The sequence below is a fragment of the Mytilus trossulus genome, chromosome 2 (genome assembly GCF_036588685.1).
Source record: "Mytilus trossulus isolate FHL-02 chromosome 2, PNRI_Mtr1.1.1.hap1, whole genome shotgun sequence".
Classification (NCBI taxonomy): domain Eukaryota; kingdom Metazoa; phylum Mollusca; class Bivalvia; order Mytilida; family Mytilidae; genus Mytilus; species Mytilus trossulus.
Window position 1 is genome coordinate 47,722,981 of NC_086374.1, and position 26,554 is coordinate 47,749,534.

The following is a 26,554-nucleotide window of genomic DNA, read 5'->3' on the forward strand; positions in this document are numbered from 1 at the left end:
GCATATTGTAATGGAAGCTTTAATAAGTACATTGAAATTAAAAAGAAGAGATTACTAGTAAGTGTACTAGTTCATGATACTGATAGTACTGAAAGGTATTATAATTTAGTACGCCAGAAGCGCGTTTCGTCTACATAAGATTCATCAGTGACGCTCATATCAAAATATTGATCGAAGTTAAAGAGCAATTGAGTATCCAAAATTCCAAAACATTGTGCCAAAAACGGCTAAGGTAATCTATGCATGAGATAAGAAAATCCTTAGTTTTTCAAAACAAAATCAAAGTTTTGTTAACCCTCGATGGTATGGCTTACCACGAAGACATCATCATATTTATCACTCAATTAATGTTGATATGAAAATCATTTTTATCGTTAAGGATTCAGAATCTTGACCATTTAGAAAGATATTTCAACATTCAGAAGAAATGGGAAGAGGTTATTTTTTACTTGATATTTTATCTTGTTATGAAATATATTTTCTAATCATAAGATTTTCAATATGAATTTTTACGTCTTTTTTAGAGGTTGTCATTTATCATCAATCTTTATTGATCACACCGTCCAATGATCATTACTAACCACCCCATGTCTGTATCATTCACTGTTATAAATTTTTTTTTACATTTTATTCAATAAAATAAAAAAATCCTCAGATGCTTTTTAATTAACACCTTTTTGCTTTATAAAACCATTTTAAGACGTTCTTTAGTTTTGTTATGAAACAGTCAACAGTTTGTTAAAAACAACTTTTTATTAAAAGATCGTCATTTGGTCACAAATCTCGAATGCGAAGCTCGGCATTTTGTGAAGAAAAAAAATAAAACGAAGGGAAATATGTTTGACATTCAATTATAATTTAATAACATTAAAATGTTAAAAATAATTGGGTACTTATGTTTAAAAACTCCTATAAAAGGAATTGAAAACAAGACCTGCTTTGAGTTGATAACTTTCAAAATGTTTTCAATCGTCTTTATGAACGCAGTATTTGTATTTCTGAGTCTTGTTTCCCAAGCAGATGGTTCTTGTTTTGCGTCACAGGCAGGTCCAGGAATAAAAGGTAAGCTTAGTGATAAATTATTTGACAACTATAATTAATGATATTTGTCTTTCTCTTGTGTGAATATACTCACAATGATTTTAGATGTAATCGGTGCATAATATTTTTAAAATATTAAATAGAAAAATATGCGTGCATTTTTTCCAAGATTTGCTGTATATATTGGTCCTGTCTGATTATTTAACGTGAATTCATCAGTATTCGTTAGAAACCAACTATCATGGATTTTGCGAATACAGTCAAAAAACGAATTCAAATGTTAAAAGAATTAATACTTTACTATAGGCTTTATGTGTAGAGTTTGGTAAAACCACGAAATAAAAAAATATCCACTAATATGCATGTATTCCTTTATCCACGAAAATTGATAGCAACGAAGATAAATGAACAGTGAGCTCTAGAAACAATACCTATATTACTGCACCAGACGCCCTTTTTGGCAACTAACGTTTTTTCAGTGATGCCCGGGACCAACGCACTTAAAAATTCCAAAACCGAATAGAAGCATCGAAGAGCTCATTTGGCAAATTCAACTAGAATATATTCAAATCTGGAAAGGAACCCAAAATTTATATAAGGGATGTACATTCCTTAATTAGGTTTTCTGGAAATTTTATTACAACTTTCAAACAATGTCTGTATTTTCATATCAGAACCGAGGTATTGACTACTTGGCTAATGGTACTCTCACTGACTAACAATTGATCATCTGATGTATCAATCCAGTTTCTCCCTTTTTGTGTTTTTACATCATGTGCTTAGATAATCTACAACAACAAATATTCAATAAATAATCGCTATTCATATTATAAAAAAAGTTATAAATTGAACTTTTAGAATTCAGTTTAAGAGTCATTGTAAGAAATCAATGTAGAATTTATTGAAACGTTTTTTCACTTAAGGAATCAAAACTGTTCGAATTTTTGACCAAATTCATTTAAAAAGTAGAGTTGATACTATTTTCTTTTTGTTTTAAGCTTTAAAAAAGTTGTGTGCCTTAAAAGATTTGAGAAAATAATACATTTAGTTTTGAATGAAAGTTTTATTCTTGTGCAGATATAAATATATTCAAGCACGAATTAATTCATACTTCAAACTTGAAATAATCTTTACGCTATCATGCAAACCTAGGTAATAGTTAACTATTTGAAACCGCCTCGGTGATCTTAAAGTAGCGCAATTTTCTACCTGAAAGTTCCAACACCTGCATATTAAATTGATCATAAATTGCATGATTTTCTGTAGATTTCTTTTTTTTTTCCATAGAACTCATGTTGTTTTTCAGTATTTTCCCATTCAAATATATTATTTTTATTTTTGAGCGTTTCTCATGGAACTATACCCTCGAAAGCGCTTCCGACACACAAAATGTATTAAGTGTTAATTTCATCCATGGCTACATTTCCATTCTCAATTTTACTATGCAATCAAGTAAATAAAAAGATAAAGAAGTTCACAAGATGCTACAATAAACTAGTCTGATCCGTTTTCATATTTAATGTGTCTTTTATTCGTTAGGCATATCTTAAAACAACTTTATTTACAAAGCAAGTTGAACTTATATATGGTTTTGTCATTTTTTTTTAGAAACTGTTCATCAAAATAAATAAACAAAAAATGCAAGTACTATTTGTTCGAACGTTTCTTTGCTAATGAAATGCTATTGTTTACACCTGTAGATTGTACTGCACCAAATGGAGCCCATGTAGGAAATGGTAAAAATTATGAATCTTATGACGAGTGTATCAGCTGTGATTGTGACAACGGCTACCTAAATTGTTGTCAGTAAGTATATCTTAATATCACCTTTTCGTAAATACTAGCTCATGTCATAATTAATATCCAACAAAAAGCATAATCTATTTTTAATTTAATATAGGGCTATGTTCTTCTCGTATATTTTATGATTGTATGATACTAAATCCCTAACGAGAGGGATTAAACTTGATTTTGATATGATGAAGACAACATCTTTCTATCAGTTTAACTGAGGTCTGTAGCTGGCATGTCAGTATAGTAGCGCTTTATTAATTTATATATCATTGTCATTTTTTGTTTATTTTCTCTGTTGCCTTTTTAGCTCACCTGGCCTAAAAGGCCATGTGAACTTTTCTCATCAATTGGCGACTGTCGTCGTCGTCGTCGTCGTCTGTCGTCGTTAGCAATTTTTCAAACATCTTCTTCTCTGAAACTACTGAATGGATTTGAATGAAACTTAGCATGATTGTTCCTTAGATTATCCTGCACAAAGTTTGTGCTTCGATTTTTGATCCGTCAAAAAACATGGCCGCCGTTACTTAAAATAGAACATAGGGGTCAAATACAGTTTTTGGCTTATATCTCAAAAACGAAAGCATTTACAGCAAATCTGACTGGGATAAAAATGTTCAATAGGTCAAGATCTATCAGCCCTGAAATTTTCATATGAATCAAATAAACCATTGTTGGGTTGCTGCCACTTAATTGGTAATTTTAAGGAAATTTTGCAGTTTTTGGTCATTATCTTGAATATTATTATAGATAAAGATAAACTGTAAACAGCAAAAATGATCAGCAAAGTAAGATCTTCAAATAAGTTAATATGACCAAAATTGTCAATTGACCCCTTAAGAGGTTATTGTCAATTAATAACATGTCACAATTTGTTCATTATATTTGCTAACTTTAAAAAACTTTCTCCTCTAAAACTACTCAACCAAATTCAACCAAACTTCAACTGAATGATCAGTAGGGTGTATACAATAAAGCTTGTGTTTTATTTTCTATTTCGTCAATAAACATGGCCGTCATGGCTAAAAATAGAACACAGGGTAAAATGCAGTTTTTGGCTTATATCTCAAAAACTCCAGCATTTAGAGTAAATAAGACGAAAGTTAAAGTATTTATTAGGTCAAGGTCTACCTGTCCTGAAATTTTCAGCCGAATTGGGTTACTGGTTTTTCAGGTATAATGCCCCTGAATTGATGATTTTAAAGACATTTTGCAGTTTTTGGTTATTATCTTGAATATTATTATAGATACAGATCTGATAAACTGTTAATAAAGAAAAATTTAAGCAAGCTAATACAAAAAAGTCAATTGACCAAAATTGTCAATTGACCCCTTAAGGAGTTATTGCCCTCTAAAGACTATTTTCACAATTTGTTCATCATGTTGACTTACTTTAAAAAATCTTCTCCTTCGAAACTGCTGTATCAATTTTAGCCAAACTTAGGCTAAATGAGTTTCAGAGTATCTAGTATAAATTTTATATTTTATTTCCTTGTATGTCAAGAAACATAGCTCCTATGGCTAAAATAGAACATAGGAGAAAATGATTTGTTTTTGCTTTTGAAGAAAATAGGACGATTCAAAGAACATTTAAATAAATTGAAAAGCCAAAATAATCATTGATGAGAGATTTAACCAAAAGAATTAAGATGACCGATTCAGGCTCTTGAGAGCCTCTTGTTCGAAATCGGACTCGAACTTATTTTAAACTGAGCTTTATTGTTCGTATTGCTATGCGTTTCATTATTCTACATTAGCTAGAGGTAAGGACATGAAGGGGGAATTTTGAGATCTCACAAAACATGTTAAACCCCGCTGCATGTTTGCTCCTGTCCAAAGTCAGGAGCCTTTGACCTTTTTTAGTCTTGTATTTTTGTTTAAGTTTAGTAAATTTACATGTTCATTTGAGTTTAGTGTGACGTCCATTGAACCGGAACTAATACACAGTTTTATTTAGGGGCCAACTGAGGACCACCTATGTGTTCGGATTTTTCTTGCTGCGTTGAAGATCCATTGGTGGTCCTCGTCTGTTATCTGCTCTTTGTTCGGGTTGTTGTTTCTTTGGCATATTCTACATTTCCATTCTCAGTTTTATAACATAGTGTTTATATATTGTCAACACCATTTTGTTTACCTTTTAGTCAATTACTCAATAGTCAATGATAAGGCATAATCTTTGGTGTTTCGTCAATATTTGGACAACTATTCAGCTGAAAGTAGTTTCAAGTCAAATGTAAACCGTGACGAACATTTTTTTGTTAATTGCTTTTGACATATCAAATATATGTTTATTACCTTGTTTTTAATTGGATCCTCAATGGCTGTATACGGCTGCCGTGCAGGCGATATTGATATGGTGTCACGATATCACAGTATCATGGGTTCGAATCCCGGCGAGGGAGGAACCAAAAATTTGCGAAAGCAAATTTACAGATCTAACATTGTTGGGTTGATGTTTAGACGAGTTGTATATATATATATTGTTGTCTGATCTTTGGTCGGGTTGTTATCTCTTTGAAACATTCCCATTTCCATTCTTAAATTCAATTACTAATTAGTATGTTTGGAAAAATGATTTCGATGAGGAAAAAGTCTGTTATTGAATAAATAGATTGAAAATAATGCATTGTCTCTGGTTTTTATTCTTTCCAGAATGGGAATGACTTTGTCGGGTCTCCATCCAGACTGCAAGGCTGTTGCAGATGGTCCATGCTTTGAGAAGGCTGTACTGAAGAACAATGAAAACAAACCATGCCCGCATAGATATGGAGGAACTGGTCGTTAAAGTTAAAAAATAAAATTGATATGAAACGATAACGCTCTTAGTTTGTTCTTTTTCCACTCATGGAGGATATTATTACCTGAAATTGTCTATTAATCATGCCAAAGGTGACATGGATAGCATGAATACCGAAAAAAAAGTTTGCACAATAAGTTTTAAAAAGGTCCTCAAAGATAGAAGGCTTATCATTGTGTACGCTAGATGTACATTGAAATTGGACATCAACAGGTCAACACATTAGCGCAAACATCAAATTAGTGTCAATGTCATATGTCATCTCTGTCGCCTGTTCAAGTTGTGAATGATTTAACAAAGACTTCCTTGTCTATCCAACTTGGATATCAGAAATGCTTTTATTCAGTAAAGACGCCAAAAAACGCTCTTTGAACAGCACAAATTAGCATATTGGCATTTTTAGTCGCCTAATGAAATCATAAGCAAGTATCATTAATAATGCATTAACCCACGACATAAAAGTAATTCAACATTATCAAATTTTTGATAATAATTACAATAACGAAAGTAAAAAAAAAAATCATTTCAAATCTATATTCTATGTGAGTTGTGACGAATATACAACAATCTAAAATATATCTCAGGTACATTTGTACTAGATGTTCTCTAAAATGATTTACTTCGATTGCGTCACAAACAGCCACCGTATATCGGAATGTGTAAGATGATATTTAACAAATGAATCATGTATTGAAGAAACCGATAAGATACACGTAAACAATTTTGCAAGAGAAACATTCATCAAGTAATTTTGATAAATTTATTCTGCAAAATTTCATAAAAAGCAAGAAAATATGTGCTTTTGCCTAGTTTTTTTTTTGTAAAATATAAGAAATAATTGATGCAAGCTACACTTGTACATTTGTAGTTTTAACATGAGTAGGCATTATTTTATATTCGTGATTATTTTTGCCCGAGCGACAGTGATGCTTTAAAAAATGTTAGACATTGCTCAAAAAAAAACCAAGACCCATGTATATACTAGAACTAAAAACAGAAAAACGAATTAGACAGACATCATTGTGTTATAGAGTTCGTTTATTGCCTGGCAGCTTTTTAATGGATTACATAAAGGCCGTAACTTATGCAAAAATACAAGAACAGGAAAACTAGCTTTCCTTTTAAACATTTTTTGACGATCAGATATTTTTTTTAATAATCTAATATTGATCACATGAGTCACAACACCTATTATCGTTAAAAATAATAATATCATTTTTTAATATTAATTTAACAAAAAGGTTTGTAACAATAGAAAAAGACAGCATATGCTATATTACAATTCATGAAGTACATTTAATTATACCGCATAATATATATCTATGTAACAACTTTTACAGTAAATAGTTTTAATATTGATAGCTATCTAGGAACATGTGTTGAGGATGTGTGTACGTTGGTTTGTGAAAAAACATCAATACATATACTGTTAAATGTGTTTGTGACAAACATGTATTTTATAAAAGTAGTTTTAAAAATAAGCAATTAATTTTTCGAATGTATAAATACTAAGAAAATCTATCTGGGTAATTAGTCTAAAACATTTTTGCAATTTTGTACACCTTGATTTTCATATGATGACGACAATCTTTTTCAATCCTTTTAAAAGAGGAACGAAAGATACAAGAGGGACAGTAAAACTCGTATAAGAAAATAAACTGACAACGCCTGGCGAAAAATAAAAGAAGACAAACAGACAAACAAAAGATCACATGAAACAACCATGACGACATACAAAAACTAAAGAATAGGCAACACGAACCCCACTAAAAACTAGGGGTGATCTCGGGTGCTTCGGAAGGGTAAGTAGATCCTGCTCCAAATTAATTGAGGTCTGGAGCTGGCATGTCAGTACCTGCTAGTAGTGCTTTTTAATTTATGTATCATTGTCATTTTTGTTCTGTTTCCTGTTTTACCTATTCTTACATCGAACTCGAACTCGGAGAGCTTCACTGTTTTGTATTGCTATGTGTTTCTTCATTCTACATTGGCTAGAGGTAAAGTACATGTAAAGGGAGATTTGAGATCTCACAAAACATGTTAAACCCCGCCGCAGTGTTGTTCCTATCCGAAGTCAGAAGCATTTGGCCTTTCTTAGTCTCGTATGTTTTTTTTTTAAATTTAGTTAATTTATATGTTTATTTGAGTTTACTGTCCATTGTAACTGAAGAAGTACACAAAATTATTTAGGGGCAAGCTGAGGACCGGAATTTTCTCGCTGCGTTGAAGACATATTGTTGGTCTTTGGTTTATCTGTTCTTTGGTAGGGTTGTTCTCTCTTATACATATTCCCAAACACCTTGTTTCTATTTTCCCGTATATTCACGCTATGTTTCTATTCATACGTATATTGGTAGTCAATATGAAAATGTTACTACATTTAGATTTATGACGTCATGACGTCACACATAAAACAACTGAGGAAGCGCCGCATAAGAAAAGCCGACCGTGTAAAGACTGTATGGCCATCCAAGGTCGTCAAATACTTCCATTTGTTTGCATCAGAAAAGAAAATTTGACAAGTTTATCGGAAGATATCAAGAATTTTATGTTAAATGCAGAAGATAGGAAAACAAGATTGTTAATGCAACAAGCTATGAAGTTTAAAAAAAAATATATTTTCAATAACATGTTAAAATTTTTGCAAAATACAATTAAAAAAAAGAAAAAATTTAGTCATTTTCCTGATACATTATTTACATATGTAACATATTAATTTATATTCGTCCTCGGTCAAAACAATCTGAACAGGTCCATATATAACATATTGACTTTGTCAAAAGTCCATAATTGATAAATATATTTTCACCTTTATTCATTTGCTCAAGAGTCAATGATAAAGCATAGTTTGATGTATAATCAACATTTGGATAACTACTCAGCTGAAAATAGTTTCAAGTCAAAGATAAACAGAGACGATTTTTTTTTTGTTAAACCTTTTGACACATCAAATATATGTATAATTGCTTTTTTAAGTCTCTATGACACATTTTCATTTCTATTCTCAATTTTAATTACTTATTAGTATGTCTGGAAAAAAAATTGATAAGGAAAAGGTCAGTTGTAAAATATATATGGATTCAAAATAATGCATTGTCTCTGGTTTTTATTCTTTCCAGAATGAGAATGACTTTGTCGAGTCTCCATCCAGACTGCAAGGCTGTTGAAGATAGACCAAGCTTTGAAAAAAATGTACTGAAGAATGATGAAAACAAACCATGCCCGTATCGATATGGAGGAACGGGTTGTTAAAGTTGAAAAATAAAATGTATATGTAATTACACCCCAGTTCTATTGTTATACTTCATTGTTTCTATTTTTGAAACACGTGTAAATTGAATAGATCGATTGTTACGAATAACAATGGATTTTGACCTCAGGCTGTGACAAGCGGGGTTTCTGGAAACCCTTGCTTCTACATCCCGCAAACAAAGTCCATTGTAATTCGTTACAATAGAAATTGATTACTCTTTAAATAGCATGAACATAATAAATTACTATTAGTATTCACTACAAATTGTTAAAAGATATTTTAATTTTTAAATCCAATTGCGAAATAAAAAAATTAAGCGTCTATTTTGAATACCAAAAAAACAAACTTTTTTAATCCTCTGCTGAAAGTAATATTTTTCATCCCGGTCATGCTTCTATTTAAAAAGAGGGGATTCTAACTCTCGCCCCTCCTTGGTATCCAATTGCCGATCCGGGGTAGGGGTTCCACGGATTTGACCTGATTTAAAAGATCAATGTATTTGATTTATCGGAACCTCATCCCCTTTCTGTTGTGTTGGAAACCTCCAGCTGGATCGCCTAAAAGAGATAGTTACGAAATATTAAATCTGTATCTTTGTATGCTGAGCGTGTCCGGTAGTCGGGTTTCTATTGCAGACATACTTATCCCTTTGTAGGTCCGAATACGAATGTCTATTTATTTTCGAGAAGAGAGGGGGCTTTTTTCTATAAAACCGTAAGATGAAAAATACAGTTATGATTACCTTCATTAAACTGATACAGATAAGTACTTTGAGTTATAATATTGCCTTTATCTCCAAACTCTTCTACCAAATTCAATGCTTGCCAACAATGTCGCCCGTCTCATACCCTTCCATATTGACAACTGCATTCAAGGACCATGACATATTTTTTGTTTGTAATATGAATACACGATACGGTCAATTTGACCTGCTGATCCATATTAATCCAAGGATTTATTTGAATATGCAAAAATTACCTTGACACTGGTATACTATACTCACTTGTCAAAGTTTGAACAAAGATAACCAAAAAAGGTTAATAGTAGGATTTCACGTAATAAAAAAATCTTATAAATCATGGTTTGTTATTGTCAATAAAATATTATATGCTATCGTTTTTTTTTTTCTTCATTTATTAATCAATTTTAACAACATAGAGTGGGTGTAAGTTAGTTATACACCTCGGGATACGGCGTGTCTTGATAAGAAACCCCTCCGGCCTCCGGCCGAGTTTTAAAAAAAAAATCTAGACCCACCTTTCCCTCGGTGTATAACTATTACTGATAATGCTCATAGTTTTTTCTATTTACAATCATGAAAGGTAGTATTACCTTAATTGTTTATTCATAATGCCAAATGAGACATGGATAAAATGGATACAGAAAAAATGTTTGCACAATAAGTATTTATAAAAAAAATCTCCTCAAAGATAGTAGGCTTGTGATTGTATACGCTAGAAATACATTTCGTCCTTCAAAGAAAACAGCTGGATTCAAAATAGTTAAAATGACAATGCAAGTACGGATTAAAAGAGCTTTGGTGGCTTAAAATTCAAAATATTTTTGGAAAATACGACTTAGATAATCTATACCTGAGGTAGCTAACCTTTTGTATCTTTAGAATTTCGAACAATGGCAAGTATTATTTAAAAGTAAATTCCTAACAAAAACCGGATACAATCAGAAATGGAGTACTGTGAAAGTACTTTTATGCATAGGGAACCACTTTTCGTGGTTTTCGTGGGTGACTTTATCGACGAGTTTAAGTGTCCAACAAAATAAAACAACCGTTGTCCAAATCAAGACATGGACAGATAGGTTTACTACTGATATGATCTATAGAGCATACATTGAATAGCGCCAAATCTGAGAATACTTTGAAAGTAGTCACAGGGCAAACCCACTATGAACTATAACCGCAGGCAGGATTATACCCATTTAATCTTTAAAAAAACTAAACTGTACAACTTTTGATCTTTTTATTCCCATAAACCAATACTTTTGATCGATGAAAGTCAGATTTCCGATATTGATATGCTATGATAAAGTGTTCATTTTATATCCTCATAATTCTCGTACGTATAGGAAATTATAATTTCATGCGAGGCTCGTTTTTGTTAAGATTTATTTTAACTCTTGGCATTTACTTTTAACATCGTAGAGATGAATGTGAAAAACTAAATTGGGAAAATAAGATTGAACAGATGAAAAAATCAAAAACAATCTTACTATTTTTGGAAAAATTTTGATAATTAAAAAACATGAATTGTGCCTATTTTTACTTTTGTGGGATCTGCTTGCAGAGTTTCAGATTTTTTTTACAAGAAATAGAAACAAGTTGTTTTGTTTAGGATAATAAACCAGATAAAATAAAAAGAAATTCAATTATTGGTAGATATAAAAAGTTATTTCACTGCTTTAAAAGCAGTAAAAAGACTAGTGAATGATTGTGAAGGAGGTGGACAATTATACCTCAACACTGTTTTTATAATTGTGGGTCAAACTTGTTAGTGTGTTAAACAAACAGTGGGGATAAGACCGACGAAAGCATTGAAAATATCACAGATTTTTATTTAGATATTATAAAATGTGGAGGTCTAACAGAAAAAAACAGAAACAGTTACAGTCATAAGAAAAACAAATATTATGGAACAATACATTTATAAAATTGGAAATAAAGCTATATTAAAAAAATGGGTTAAAAGCGATCTTTTTAATGTAAATGAACTTATATATGAAAAAGGCTGTATTTCTCAAGACATCATTTTAAATAAACTAAAAAGTAAATCAAACTGGATAGCTGAAATCAATTTAGTAAAGAAATCTATATCAAAAGACTGGCCAGCAATTTTAAAATCGGAAAACTCTATAAAAAGTATTGTTAATATAAAAAGAAACCAATTAATATTGGATGGTTTACCTATAAAATTAGAAGCATTAACAAATAAACTTTTATATAAGTCTGTGATGAATAAAAAAAACTGAACCAGCTATTGGACCCAAAAAATGGCTGTGTATATTTGATATAGATGATGTGTTATATCAAAACTATTTATAAATTTTTTTATTAAGATATTGAAAAGAAAATAAACTTAGAATTTTTAGATGGAAATTACTACAATATATTCTACCTACAAAGAAACTGTTATGCAGGTGGAAAATTGTAAACAATTGTTTTTGTATTTTTTGTACACAAGAAGAAGATTATGATTACTTTTTTATACTGTGTCCGTATCTTTTTAAAAAATGGAATAAAATAAATGAAGTTTTAAAGAACAGTAAAAAAAACTTTTAAAATAAAACTTCGACACTTAGGATTTGGATATAAAACTTCTGAAGAAGAACATTTTGACTTTTAACAATTGTGGGTTTTTCAATTTACAAAGCCTACTACATTTGCGATCAAAAGATACAAAATGTCAATGTTTTCTCAATATTCCTCAATGAGTTTAATATATATATATATAATGTAAAAAATGTAATATGTATCTTACAACTAATCACTACCCTGAGTGATTAGTGGATTGTAACAGGGAACATCAGGAGGAGCTTGCACTCCTGAAGGATTTTGTAACAAGCCAATATTTGAAATAAATATTTATTTATTTTGTTAAAAAAAAATATTATTTTACAATTCAAGATACGTTTATAGCATTTGTTTATGTAACTGTTGTTTAGATGACATGTTTATTACCTAATTAACACCTTTGGTGGTCTTTAAAAGAGGGACCAAATATACCAAAGGGACTGTCAAACTCGTAAATCTAAAACAAACTGACAACGCCATGGATAAAAATGAAAAAGACAAACAGAAAAACAATAGTACACATGACACAACATAGAAAACTAAAGAATAAACAACACGAACCCCACCAAAAACTAGGAGTGATCTCAGGTGCTCCGGAAGGGTAAGCAGATCCTGCTCCACATGCGGCACCCGTCGTGTTGCTTATGTGATTACAAATCCGGTAAAAAGTATAATTCGGTAGGTCAAATTCATGAAAGGGAAGGGGATTGTAGTTACGACGTAAGGAACATATCCGATATCATTTGTGAAACGGTTATTCCATAACGGTCAACCAACTCGTGATGGCGTCCGTAAAATTTACGAAGTGATGATTTCAACTTCACCATTTGGAACTCTTGGTTTAATAGCTTCCTTGTGAGCAGTAATCCTCTATCAAGAAAATCATGATAGGAAATGCAAGCACGGGAATATCGTATCAATTGGGAGATATATACCCCGTATGTAGGTGCTGCTGGAATGTTTAATATGTTGATCACTCTATCTCCGGTTAATTAGTGATATCACTACGATACACACGGGTCAATGTTTACTTTGTAATTTCCTTCAATCCTGACAATTTGTAACCTTTGTTTCTAATGGCTTCATTTTTTATATTTTTGTTTTAGAATACTAAAATCCACGAATTTAAGAACCAATGAACATGTAAATGTTGCTCAAAGTACGAAAATTGATACCCACGAATTAAAGTACTTTCACAGTATATAAAAATGAGATAAAAATCCAATTACAAATTAAATAAATTGGACGTCAGAAGTTCATCACATGAACGTGAACATCAAATTAGTGTCCATATCATATGTCATCTTCTGCCACCAGTGCAAGTAGTGAATGATTTAACAAAGACTTCCTAGTTTATCAGACTAGGATATCAGTAATGCTTTTTTATTTACGAATGTTAAACAATTTGATTTCAAATGTATACGTCCGTCAAATACAGCAACTGTATATTGAAATGTGTAAGATGATATCTAACAAATGAATCATGTATTGAAAATGCCGATTTGATACACAAGAAAAAATTGTCGAAAGGAACATTCATCAAGTAATGTTGGTAAAATTATTCTGTAAAATTTCATAAAAATCAAGCTTTTAGAAAATATATGCTTTTGCCGATTATTTTTGTAAAATTTCAGAATTAATTGATGCAAGCTATTCTTTATTGTAATTATAATATTGGCAGGCATTACATTAGTGATTATTTTTGCCCGCTCAATAGCCTATCAATGTTAAAACTACATTAAAGTATAGCTTGCATCAATTATTTCGATTATGATTAGAACAATGACGGTAATTTCTATGTCCGATTTGTATAGGTGTAGAGCATTTTTGTAGGCTCATTTATGTTTGTAAATAAGCACTCGGTATGTAATGTGTTTTTTTTCAAAAGGAGGGGATCGAACAGCCAACAATTTTTATGACGTTCAGACAACCTTTTTAACCAATCCAATATTGATTACAGGTTGCATTTCTGTTGACGATGCAATTTCCCAAAGGAACTCCTTTTACGGCTAAAACTGTACCACTTTTACTATGTTTTGAAAAAAATCTGATCCTAGAATTGAAAGTTCATATGCACCACAATTTTTTTCAAAGGTCAAAATATAGGGCTGTGTTGCATATTTTCAACGTTTGTATGCCCTGAACTTCTCAGAGTTTAAACATACACTAATTTTCTTAACTACCCCTACCTCGAATGAAAGGTTACAAAAGAGTTCAATGTAAACAATATGCACATGTTTATTTACTGGTAACATTCCCAAGTTATCTATCTGTGAGTTGGAACACAGAGAGCATAACTGGGAATCAGTATGTAAACAAAATTAATTTTCTATAAATATTCAAGATCTCCCCAAAAGAGGCGTGTTTTGAGAAACAGCTGTATTTACAAAGTGCAACCTACATGAGTCACAACAGCTAAATAAAATGATATCTTTCTTTCTATTTATTTAATAAAAAGGTTTGTAACAATTAAAAAAGACAGCATATGCAGTACATAAAGTTCATTTTATTATACCGCATTAGATGCATTATGTAACAACCTTTACAATAAATAGTTTTAATATTGATAGCAATCTATGAACATGTGTTGAGGTTATTTGTATGTTTCTTGGTTTGTCCAAAAACATCGATACAAATGCTACTTAATTTGATTGTGACTAACACGTATTTTTTAATATTCGATTTAAAAAAAAAAGCAATTAGTTTCTCGGATGTATAAATACAGAGCAGCATACATCTCACCAATTAATCTAAACGTTTTGTCAACATGGTGAACATTAAACTCTGTGTGTTTTTCCTGATCGTAGGGCTGTGTTCTACTGTTGATGGGTCCTGTTTTATGCAGAAAACAACAGGTAAACTTTAATTATCCATTTACCGTATGTTTATTTTCCATTTTCCTTTTTCGTTTACCTGTTAAAAGTTTTAAACTTGTAGTTGTACATGTTATATAACTCCCAATTGCAGGATACTAAGGACATGAATTTAAACTTTTAGAAAATCGCCAATAAAATATATGCCTCTCTACAAGCACGATTATTCTTTAAAAAGAAGCAACGTGTATTTCACAAAACTTTCTTGCAGCTAATCTCATTCATCATTACAGTTTTAGATTACCGGATTTAATATGATAATGGTCAATTCATCAATTTTATATAAAAAAAATGCCAACAAAAATATTTCATAAAGATAAAAATGTTGGCTGCTGCAAATGTTATAAAAGTGCTCTCCGTGCATATATATAAGGGTCCTGTATTGGTTTCTTTAAATTAACAAATATTTTAAAAATAAGATTCTAACTTAATAAAATCAACGGTACCAATTTTGTTGCACCAGATGCGCATTTCGACAATACATGTCTCTTCAGTGATGCTCGTGTTAACTTATCACAATCACGATGCCACTCTATTATTGCAGAAAAAATGATTCAAATTCTTTTTTTTTTATTGCATTCTTTATTTTTCAATGTATTGGTATATGTCGGTACAGTATACGGTTTTAAGGATTCCTCAGTATTATTATATGGTAAAACTCATAACGGGTAGTAGAGTAATTGAGTTGAACGTCACAGCAATTGATCAGAAATGATAGTCACATAACTATATATTATGATTTGAACATCAACAAACATCCAAGAATTACCTTCCAAGGTTCAAGTGTAGTTGATATTGGAAACTATTGGCAATTGTACTGCATTCTACAATGAGAAAAAAACATACAGTATTATCAGCTATAAAAAATACAAACAAACTACAATCACTGAACTATAGGCTCCGAATTGGGACGGTAGTTATTTAATTTAAAAGTTATTATAAACAATTTTCAGTGCAACAATTTTTCAATATTTATAGCAAATGCTATCATTTCTATTATGAAAATAATTATGGATTATTTGTTAGACGATTATACAATTTAACATGAGCAATGGTGGTATACAGGGTTGAAAAATATTAAGATATGATTAAAATGATTTTAGAGAAATATCGAGTATAGAACCAAGGCAAAAGATTCGGACCAAGTTTCTGAAATTTGGGTTTTACATGCATTTCATTGTCTCATTGGCAAAAATACCACATCTTCTTTTTTATATTTCAACTTCGTTATTTAAGTTGGGCTTTAATATTACTTTGAGATGAATATTTTGTTTTTAATGAATGTTACAGTAAATTGGTCAGTCGGGTTTGTTTCTTTTCTATAGATTGTATCTACAAAGGAATAATAATAAAAGATAAAGCCAATTACCAATCTATCAAAGAGTGCATCAATTGTAGCTGTTCGGGAGGATTACTACAATGCTGCTCGTAAGTTGTTTTTAATTATCTAATTGGTTTCATATTCTATCTATTTCTGTTATGTCGATTGGTTTCTGTGTATTCAATTTCGGAGTATTTTCAAAAATATTAAAATTTAAAAATAACTGACTTAAAACATTAATCATCATTTTCGATTTACATCAAATAAGTATTTTTTTAGAGGTTTATGTTGGGATTAATATAGTATTACCATTTGTCTTTCGCCACCTATTGTTCGTTTTAAACATTGTCCATTATATAAACAATTTTAACCGCCACTATCAAATACCTTCACTAGCACAACTAGATGTTTTAATGATTTAGACTTGACCATTATATTCTGCAATATATAACCTAAGCTGTATTTTGCAAAAAAACTTTTGGAATTACAGTTCCTCAATGTTCTGCAACTTCGTACTTTATTTGGACTGTTTAACTGATTTTGAATGTTTTGTTCCCGTTTTACGAAACACATGTATGACGTTAATGTTTTTTTATTCTTGTATCCATGATGAGTTCATTCACGCGTATACAACTAATTTGTTTGTTTCAGTATCGGCATGCACATCTCTAGCGCATCTACTGATTGTAAAGTGGTACCAGATGGACCTTGTTCTGAAAAGGCTGTTCTTATTACTGACGAGACACAGCCCTGTCCAGGAGGATTTTCTATGACTGGGCGTTGAATGTGAATAAGTGTCTTATTGATGTTGTATTAATAAAATTGATGATGAAATTTTGTTTTCTTATGTAAATAAGCCTTCATAACCTCTACTACAATCACTACTTTTTTCTCAATGCATATTACCATACAATACATAGTTTTTTTACGTCCGTCGTCATTGTTAAACTTTTACATACATCTTTTTTCTCTGATACAACTTGCCCATATGAAACCAAAATTTGCCACAACCATCCTGGAGGGCATCTATCTACTATTTCAGGATTTGTCCGATCATTACATACAAACAATTACGGTTGCAAGACTTAAAAAACGCGATATATTCACAGTGTAATGTTGTCTTTTATAAACATTATAAATCAAGATAATATTGCCAAGCAGAAATATTCAGAGTTTCAAGAAATCATTTATATAGACTGTCAGACAGCATCATACGATAATTTTTGTCATTTCTTCGATATAAGATGAAAGGGAAAACTAAAAAAAAAGATATATGAATATAACCATCGGGATACAAATTAAACAAATGTCTGAAATTCTCAGTTCATACATCAAAGGAGTGTTTTGATTTAACATGCATTTTTTGCTGTAGTATGCAGAAATAACTTTTTTCTTGTGTTTTGTTTTTCAAGAAAATATTTTTATCATTTGTTTTAATTTTGTCTGTATCAATTTTGTGACGTTTGAATAAAATTGAAAATGGAAATAGGGAATGTGTCAAAGACACAACAATCCGACCATAGAGCAGACAACAGTCGAAGGCCTCCAATGGGTCTTCAATGCAGTGAGAAACTCCGGCACTAGGAGGAATCCTTCAGCTGATCCCTTAACAAATATTTGTATGAATGTTTACTTCGATTTGACCTTATGTAAACAATTGTTAAACACAAATGAAAGTTAAATGTAAAAGTCAACATTAAAACATTAGTCGAGGTGAAATGCAGCTTGAATACATTTACGTTTTAAAGCACAAAACATTACAGTTCTCTGGTCGTGCCTTTCTTATCAGACTTTCATTACTTTTTTGGTGAAGGTTTTCTTAACTTTTAATTCCATTGAATTTTCTTTTGTGTCACGTTTCTCAAGATATTCTATTTTTTTCTTTCTTTATAAAATGTGTCTTTCTTATCAAAGACAGTAACAATCAAAACCAATGAATAAACTAAGACTCACAAAACCAAAGGATATTTACATCAACAGTTATGAATAATAATTAAGAAACAACACGAACTCCACTAAAAATCGGAAGTGAAATCAGGTGCTCCGGAAGGGTAAGCATTTCCTGCACCGTAAACGGTACCCGTCGTGTTATTTCTTTGTTCAGTTCTGTAAAGGAAATAGCAATAAAATTTAGTTATCCTTCCATATATTTTGGAATGTCCTGAAAAAACGACTCTCACAATCAACAACGTTAATTTCATGATTGCAAAATCCCGAATCAAAAAGTGTCTACTCGAACAACAAATACCTTTATCTCCTTGTGTAATATTCAGATAGAAAACGCAATTATTCTACAAAATTATATGATAGTATCTTCCAGACGTTTATGTAGATAAATTGACAACCATCATATCTCCATAGCTCTTTTGTTCCACTCGTCTCAGATGGATATTGAAAAAATGGCCTTAAGGATGTACTTAGGTGAGGCCTTGGAATAAGTGTAAAATATTCAGACTCCTTGGCTTTTCCATACGTTACAAGAATTTTTTTTGCCCCATAACACCTTTTCATTTTTTAACATAATACTTAAAAGTTCATATAAGGTAATTTTACAAAATATAAGCAGATTCTTGATTTTCTTTCTTTGGATTTTAGACCCAAATAATACCAATGCAAATATAAGGTAAAAGCCCGAGTCAGCCTTTTCACACCATATCTTATAAATAAAATATCATGGAGAAGGAGCTCCATGACCTATCAATATCTTTAGCTTATTTTGATTTAAACTTATACTCACTCTCCCAGCTTCAAGTATCAATTTTGATTTCTTGATTTATACAATGTTATTTTTGGACACCTAAGACCACCTTTGTACATCCCTAAATTATATTGAGGTGTAAGTACTTATACAGCTGTATAACAAGCAAGTTCCCATTTCTAGTGAGTACTTTCTTCAGTATCCAATACTTTGTGTCCGTTTCATATAACCTTTTATAGGTAAAAGTAAAATCCTATATCTCAGCTTTTGTATTTTGAATAATACACCTTCTAAAAATGTATTGTCGGTGACATTACCATCTCAGATCACTATACCAATCATGTATTTCATCTCATCTTGATATCAGGTTCCCTTATTTGAATTCGAATTGAAGTCGGAGATTAGTACTTTTGAAATGGTTTTCTGGTTTTAGTAGTTTTTAAGGTGATATTAGTACTAAATCCGGCGGGGTTAAACATGTTTATGAGAAATAAACCCTCCCCCTATACCTCTACCCAATGTAGCAAAGTAAACGCATAAAAATACGCACATTAAATTTCAGTTCAAGAGAAGTCCGAGTCTGATGTGAGAAGATGTAACCAAAGAAAATAAAAATAATGACAATTATACATAATAACAACAGACTACTGGCAGTTAACTGACAAGCCAGCTCCAGACTTCAATTAAACTGACTGAAAGATTATGATTTCATCATATGAATATCAGGCACAATCCTTACCGTTAGGGGTTTTGTATCATACCATCATAACATATATGAGAAGAACATAAGCAGTGTCATGCCAACAACTGTTTTTTTTAATAAATGTGTTTAGTTCCGATGCAAAGACCCTATAAGTGAATCAATATTAACGCCAAAATATGCAATCTTTAATGACCTGACAACAATATCATTACAAAAGCTATTTTTTTCTAGACTGTTTTTGACGTCTTTACACTCAATCCGTTGAATATGAAATGTGTACAGGTTGATAATTTAGTCTTCAAAACATGATTTCTTTAATTTGTTGTTATTGGCTTTCAACTAGCTGTCAGTAACTTCAAATGTACCCAGATCTGTATTTTACGTCGAGTTTGTTGTAAGAGATGTAAAAATGAACATTTCAGAGGCAATAACTCCAAAAATACGTATCAGAGTAAACTGATTGATCATCTAGACAGACTGAACTAGAAAATCAGCTTTCGATGACCTAGTGTTACCTTTCCTCGTTAGTAGAATCTAGAATTGTAACACAGTACATGACATATAAGGCACGAAGATGGAATTGGTCTGAGCTAATTATGTATCATAAAAGAACAAAAGATAGTCACAGATATGTTTAGACGTCTAAACAATTCACAACATTTAACGTCCAACACCGGAGACTTGTGGACAAGGCTGTGACTCATCAGCAATAAGGACAGCCCTTTGCGAACATGGTCCATCAGGTATTACTTTACAATCATCAGAATGACTACTGATGTATCCGCCAATGCTGAAACAGAAAGTTATAGACATGTGAATTAAAGTTGTTGGTTGAGTATATTATTCATAGAGTGATTGTGTTACTGATGAAATTTGATAGGGGTAAAATTGAGCTGGGGAAAAAAATGTTGGTGAAATATATCATAGATGAAAAGGGAAGATAGATGTAGATAACAGAGGAAGTTGGTCTTTACCAAATGTGAATACTACACATATCTTGACATATGACTGTAAAAAAAAGAATTATTCAATTCTATCCCAAATTGCACACATATATATTAAATCCGTTAAGTTTGATATCTCCAAAAGTATCTAAATAGAGTAGCATTAATGAAACCATTGTGACGAAAATAAAAACGACTTACGAGCAGCAACTCAATGATCCTTTCCTACAATCACAGTTAACACATTCTTCAAACGATTTATACTCTGTTCCGTCTTTTATTATTTGTTCTTTGTAAACACAATCTAACGAAAACAAAAGATTGAATGGTTCAATTAAAGACAAAGTAATTATGTGATCTAACTGAAATATATTATTTATTTCTTTAAATGGATTCACTACAAATTTATTTAAATACATAAAAACTCCCCCATGTCTCTATGCTTTTAACTTTATACATAAGACTCGCGTTTCGTCTACATCAAACTCGACTTTTGAGCCCAAACTTAACCGGTTGGAAGGCATTAACAAAGTAAAGTGCATCAAAACACAAAAATTTCACAAAAGTGTGCCAAATTTTTTCATTGATGTGAAAATCATCGAACTCGACTTTTGATCTCAAATTTTACCGGTTGGAAGGCAATAACAAAGTAAAGTGCATCGAAACACACAAATTTCACGAAGGTGTGCCAAATCTTTGCCTCGATGCGAAAATCACCGAACTCGACATTTGAGCTTAAACTTTACCGGTTGGAAGGCAATAACAAAGTTAAGTGCATCGAAACACAAAAATTTCACAAAAGTGTGCCAAATCTTTGTCTCGATGTGAAAATCTTTAAGTTTTTTTTTTAAATTTTACATGTTATCAATAAAATGTACAGAAAATTACTTATCAATGTTTCAGCCATAAATAACAGTAATTTCGCTAAAGTTAATGCATGCAGTTTGACCAAACAATTTATAATAAATTATGTTTGTTCAATGATTTAGAAAATCTTATATTATGAGAAGAAGAAAAAATATTATTTCGATAATCTTTTTTTCTGATTAAATTTACTACTTTCTCTTTTTAAAAACAGACAAAACTATCAATCGTTTAATTAATCAGAATAATAAATGTAATTCCTCGAATGTTTCAGAAATAGAGGTACTTGAAAACGAAGGAATTAGTATGCTTAGTAGATATGAAAGATGCTCATATTACCATTGAAAAAGCTTAACAAAAATTGAGATCATCTGTGTATTTATCCATAGATATACAACAGGTATAATATGAAAAACAATGGAATAATAAGGATTTTTAGAAATGCTTTTATCAAAGATCTAAAGCAGTTACTCAAGGTCATCCTTGCTTTTTTTTATTGCTTTGAATCGAGTGTCACCAATGAGTATTTGTTGACGAAACGAGTCAGACGTACAAAATGATATTCAACGATTTTTGTATACGCATATGTCAAACAAAGCTTTCAAAAATGTATGACATTGACACTTCTTTCTATAAATGTTATGAAATGGTTGATAATAATCAAACGATAACAAATGATAATGGTTATTTATTGCTAAATTATCAAAGACCTCGCAAATATCTACAAGTATAACACTTAACGATAACTCTCCACCTCATACTAACTTTGCAGTTACCAAAAAAATAAATATATTGAGGCACATTCCCTTTTTATATAGTGTTTCGTATCACATTGATATTTGTAAAATCAACTTTTGAATATCATCTGATTGGACGCCGAGAGGTGAAGTGAATATGTTCATGGACAGGAACTAATTATTTAACTCTGCGTAGTTGTTCGAACTCCTGTTTCCTGACAAATAAAAGTTTACAAAAGTTTAAAGTATTAAACTATTTAAACTAATTCCGAAATCAGTAAACGTCCCTATTCAAATTTACCATGAATTATTCATACAAAGTGCTCCATTGAATAAATTCAAGACCATGCAATTTTAATATTTGAAAATACGTGTTACTATGTCAAATCATCAGAGGATTACTGTTTTCACATCGGAAAATGTCGATTTTTTAAAGTTTTAATTCTGATTACAAAGTGTAATTTAAAGAACAAATATTCAACTTACAGTTTTCACAATCTATTAAACTAATTTCAATGCTCTTCACTTTCGTTCTTCTTTTGGCCCATTTTAACATTTTCTGATGAGTCTGTTGAAGACGAAACGCGCGTCTGGCGCAAAAATAAAATTTCAATTCTGGTATCTATGAAGAGTTTATTTTCGTGATCTTAATACTTATTGTTTCTGCATCATTAAGAAAAAGTTTTAAAATGTAGACACGAATCTAATTGCAATTTTTGACAGGGAAGATCGTTACTCCGGTCGATCGTTTATTTTTATGTAGTTAATAAATATAATTGTGTTAGATATCACAGTATAAATACGTTGTTGAATTGTTAGTTTTTAAGAATAAGTTTTCTCAAAGAATTATTGAGATTTGATGCGTCCTATTTAAATAAACAACTTCACCATTAACATAAGGGATATTTCATTTTTTAATAAGAATTCTACAGCTAAAGCTATAAACTTTCTATTCTCATATTTGCATCTATGAAAGCATAAAGTAAAACTTAACATCTATTTGTATTTGTAAAACACCTGCCTGTCGCAGATTTTGCTCAAATTTTGCATACAATCTTGGCTCGGTGAACTACAACTGACAATCGAAAAAATAATGCAATTATCTCTTTTATTATCCGAAATATTGCAGATTGATTTCTTTTGATATGGGTGAATATTTGTATAGAAAGCACATACAATCAGCGAAAAAGCATAAAAAAATTGTCTCAAAATCACCAAATCTTTTATTCTACTCCATAGATTTTTCTTTAAAAACTGTATGTTGTTGACACATAAAATTCCGTTATAATGATGCAAAATAAAGATAGGGTCACCGACTTCGTTTTTTTTCTAATAATCATTTTTTCACCTTGTTGGTAGTGAAAAACATAAAAAATCAACGTTTTACGGCCTGCAACACGGCGACGTTACGATTATTTCGACGTGTTATAGGATTTTTTCACAAAGAACACAACATTGAATGATGTATACCGTAAAAACGAAGTCGGTGACCCTATCTTTATTTTACATCATTATAACGGTAGTTTATGTATCAACAACATATAGTTTTTAAAGAAAAATCTATGGAGTAGACCTAGAGATTTGGCGATTTTAAGACAAATTTTAGATGGTTTTATGCCGATTTTATGTGCTTTCTATACAAATGGTCACCAATTTTGTAAGAATTCAATCAGTAATATTTTAAATGATAAATGAGATAAATGCATTATTTTTTCGATTTTTAGTTGGAGTTCATCGAGCCACAGGTGTATGCAAAATTTAACTGAAATCTGTGACATAGCCCATTTACTGTAACTTGACCTTAAGAAAATAAAAAGAAAATGATGTCACCGAACGCGTTTTCTTGCTACAAGTAAACCATGAAAATTCCCTGTAAGTCCAGTATCATTTTTCTACTAAAAGAGTTATCTCCCCTTTAACAGCTTCTTTGGAAAAAATTATAAAAAAGCACAAATATTTGATATTTGTGAAACCTTTTCGATAAAGGAATGAATAACTAAAATTGTGTAACCAATAAATTGCATATCTGTCTCCAAATTTGCAGATTTTGGGAAAACAACTAGACCGATTATTTACTGTGATTCTACAGTTCAAGATAGCGGTATACCCCTGAACAATATACCTTAATAACTTAACAGTTATACATAAATAAGACAACAAAAAAATACATATAAATAAAAAATAAAACGACACCAACCCCACAAACTGTAGGTAAAATATCAAAAGATCTAGAAGGATAATCGGATCCTGCTCTAGTTATTTCTCAGTCGTGTGATGTATGACGTTAGTTGCAGCGTTGCAATAAAAGTGTGGCAAACGATTAATTCCCATAAAAGGTCCTCGCACTTTCAGAGAGATCCTAAATTCATTGATGAAAATGATTTTTAACTGGTTAAAATTCATGCCCCAATTATTCATACAGCACCACCTCATTAAGATGAAACTGTTTTTAAAGATAAGACTGAGTTGGAAAGTACAAGATACATTTTCGGTAAGCGTTGTGATCATGATGACTATCATCATTTACATTTAAAATTTAGAAAACAATGATTATATTTACCTGTAGGTGGCTGCACAAAACAGTACCCATCAACAGTTGAAGACAGTCCTACGATCAGAAAAAACACACAGAGTTGAATGTTCACCATGTTGCTAAGACGTAGATAAGCCAGAAGTATGCTGCTACGTATTTATATCAACAAAAATAATTGCTTTAACAAAAACATTGCTTGGCCATTATACAATTAAGTGTTGTTAATCATCAAACAGGTATTTGAATGAATGTTTTTTAACAAATCCACGTACAAACATTCTGGACACATGTTCCTAGATTGCTCCCTTCCGATCATTTAGCTATTTATCGTAAAGGTTATATGTTATTACATAATTCCTTAAAATTTGCATGATAAAATGTACTTTAATAATTCTGAATGTTACATGAAACACTTGTATTCTGTACTTTAAGTCGTTATAAATTTTTGTGTTGTTTAAACAGGAAAGAAGGTATCAAATGGTGCAATCAAATACCATAAATAGAAACATAGAAAAATAAAGACTAAGCAACACGAACCCCTCCAAAACTTGCATGATATCGGGTTCTCCGGAAGAGTAATCAAATAGAAACGATGCTTATCCTTTTGGACTAGTTTTAATTTAGTTCGCGGTCATTTGCTAAATAAACTTTCTCACAGCAATTGCTATATGATTTGGCGTATAAATTCTATGTAAATTAGCACTATTTACATTTCAGTTTACGTTTGTGTACCTTTTCTTTTATTACGGCTCGGAGACGTGCTTCAGTTGGTCCAAAACAAAAATGTGTACCACAGGAATGTCACCAAATGCTCGAAATTTTCATATTTTGCCGATGTGTTTTTTAATATTTGATTATAATCATGATTATAACTGATGTAAATATTCTACAAAATTATGTGTAACAAAAACTTCTTTGCACATGACGATAACACTAGTTATCTAGTACTAAGTAGTTGATACATGGAAACATTTAACAATTAACAGAAAGAAGTTAAAAGGTTTGTCTTATTCTTTTGTGTTGATCAATAGTAAACAAACAGCTTTGCTTCAGTTTACCAAGTAAATTTATTAGATATTTTTTTAAACGACATATCAACATGTTTTTTGTGCAGGGGATTTAATTGGAAACATTCCTTCCTAACTTTATTAAGTGGTTCCGTTAATTATACTGTATACCTTTATTGCTTATCCTGTTATAGGACAGTACATACCTTGTTTAAAGTTTAACAAAACACTGATCCATATCATATAACTATAGATGTTTTTAAAAATCAAAATTTACCAAAATATATTATGATATATACCATACTACAATAAAGATATTCTTCATTTCATAGATTACAGAATCATTGGTCCATATCATGGTTTATATGTATAACACTTTAATAAACATCTAGCCTTAATAAACATCTAGCCAAGACTCCGTGTTGAAGGCCGTACTTTGACCTATAATGGTTTACTTTTTAAAAATTGTTATTTGGATGGAGAGTTGTCTTATTGGCACTCACACCACATCTTCCTTTATATATTTATAAGGTTATTTGATTCCTATAATACTATAATGGATTTACATTCAAAAGTACAAAAACGACACATGGCACAACATTGACTCCAATTGTACTCATATCATCGTATCAATCAAGCAATTATTCTGTAAAAATATTTACCATAACAATAATACTGGTATTTT

General features: G+C 31.0%; 3 protein-coding genes across 3 annotated transcripts; 2 read left to right on the forward strand and 1 right to left on the reverse strand.

Moving 5' to 3' along the window:
• The first annotated feature begins 923 nt into the window (after positions 1–923).
• On the forward strand, positions 924–5,641 carry LOC134705188 (uncharacterized). Its single transcript, XM_063563946.1, has 3 exons — positions 924–1,062; positions 2,742–2,847; positions 5,485–5,641. The coding sequence occupies exons 1-3, from the start codon at positions 960–962 to the stop codon at positions 5,615–5,617; spliced, it is 342 nt and encodes a 113-aa protein (XP_063420016.1). The 5' UTR covers positions 924–959; the 3' UTR covers positions 5,618–5,641.
• A 9,253-nt stretch (positions 5,642–14,894) lies between these two features.
• Positions 14,895–17,220, forward strand: LOC134707436 (uncharacterized). The gene is made up of 3 exons (XM_063567173.1): positions 14,895–15,044; positions 16,388–16,490; positions 17,035–17,220. The coding sequence occupies exons 1-3, from the start codon at positions 14,957–14,959 to the stop codon at positions 17,165–17,167; spliced, it is 324 nt and encodes a 107-aa protein (XP_063423243.1). The 5' UTR covers positions 14,895–14,956; the 3' UTR covers positions 17,168–17,220.
• A 2,736-nt stretch (positions 17,221–19,956) lies between these two features.
• Positions 19,957–25,047, reverse strand: LOC134705190 (uncharacterized). Its single transcript, XM_063563947.1, has 3 exons — positions 24,890–25,047; positions 20,930–21,032; positions 19,957–20,574 (listed from the first exon to the last, which is right to left on the reverse strand). Exons 1-3 carry the CDS (start codon positions 24,975–24,977, stop codon positions 20,445–20,447), a joined length of 321 nt encoding a protein of 106 aa, XP_063420017.1. The 5' UTR covers positions 24,978–25,047; the 3' UTR covers positions 19,957–20,444.
• Positions 25,048–26,554: the final 1,507 nt, after the last annotated feature.

What these genes read in the sequence shown, in the direction of transcription:
- LOC134705190 (XM_063563947.1), bottom strand. Translation starts at nt 24,977, where the DNA reads ATGGTGAACATTCAACTCTGTGTGTTTTTTCTGATCGTAGGACTGTCT. An exon ending in TTTTGTGCAGCCACCTACAG is followed by an intron (nt 21,033 to 24,889) that starts GTAAATATAATC and finishes TGTTTTCGTTAG; the next exon opens with ATTGTGTTTACAAAGAACAA. An exon ending in GGATCATTGAGTTGCTGCTC is followed by an intron (nt 20,575 to 20,929) that starts GTAAGTCGTTTT and finishes TTTCTGTTTCAG; the next exon opens with CATTGGCGGATACATCAGTA.
- LOC134705188 (XM_063563946.1), top strand. Translation starts at nt 960, where the DNA reads ATGTTTTCAATCGTCTTTATGAACGCAGTATTTGTATTTCTGAGTCTT. An exon ending in GGCAGGTCCAGGAATAAAAG is followed by an intron (nt 1,063 to 2,741) that starts GTAAGCTTAGTG and finishes TTACACCTGTAG; the next exon opens with ATTGTACTGCACCAAATGGA. An exon ending in GGCTACCTAAATTGTTGTCA is followed by an intron (nt 2,848 to 5,484) that starts GTAAGTATATCT and finishes TATTCTTTCCAG; the next exon opens with AATGGGAATGACTTTGTCGG.
- LOC134707436 (XM_063567173.1), top strand. Translation starts at nt 14,957, where the DNA reads ATGGTGAACATTAAACTCTGTGTGTTTTTCCTGATCGTAGGGCTGTGT. An exon ending in TTTTATGCAGAAAACAACAG is followed by an intron (nt 15,045 to 16,387) that starts GTAAACTTTAAT and finishes TCTTTTCTATAG; the next exon opens with ATTGTATCTACAAAGGAATA. An exon ending in GGATTACTACAATGCTGCTC is followed by an intron (nt 16,491 to 17,034) that starts GTAAGTTGTTTT and finishes TGTTTGTTTCAG; the next exon opens with TATCGGCATGCACATCTCTA.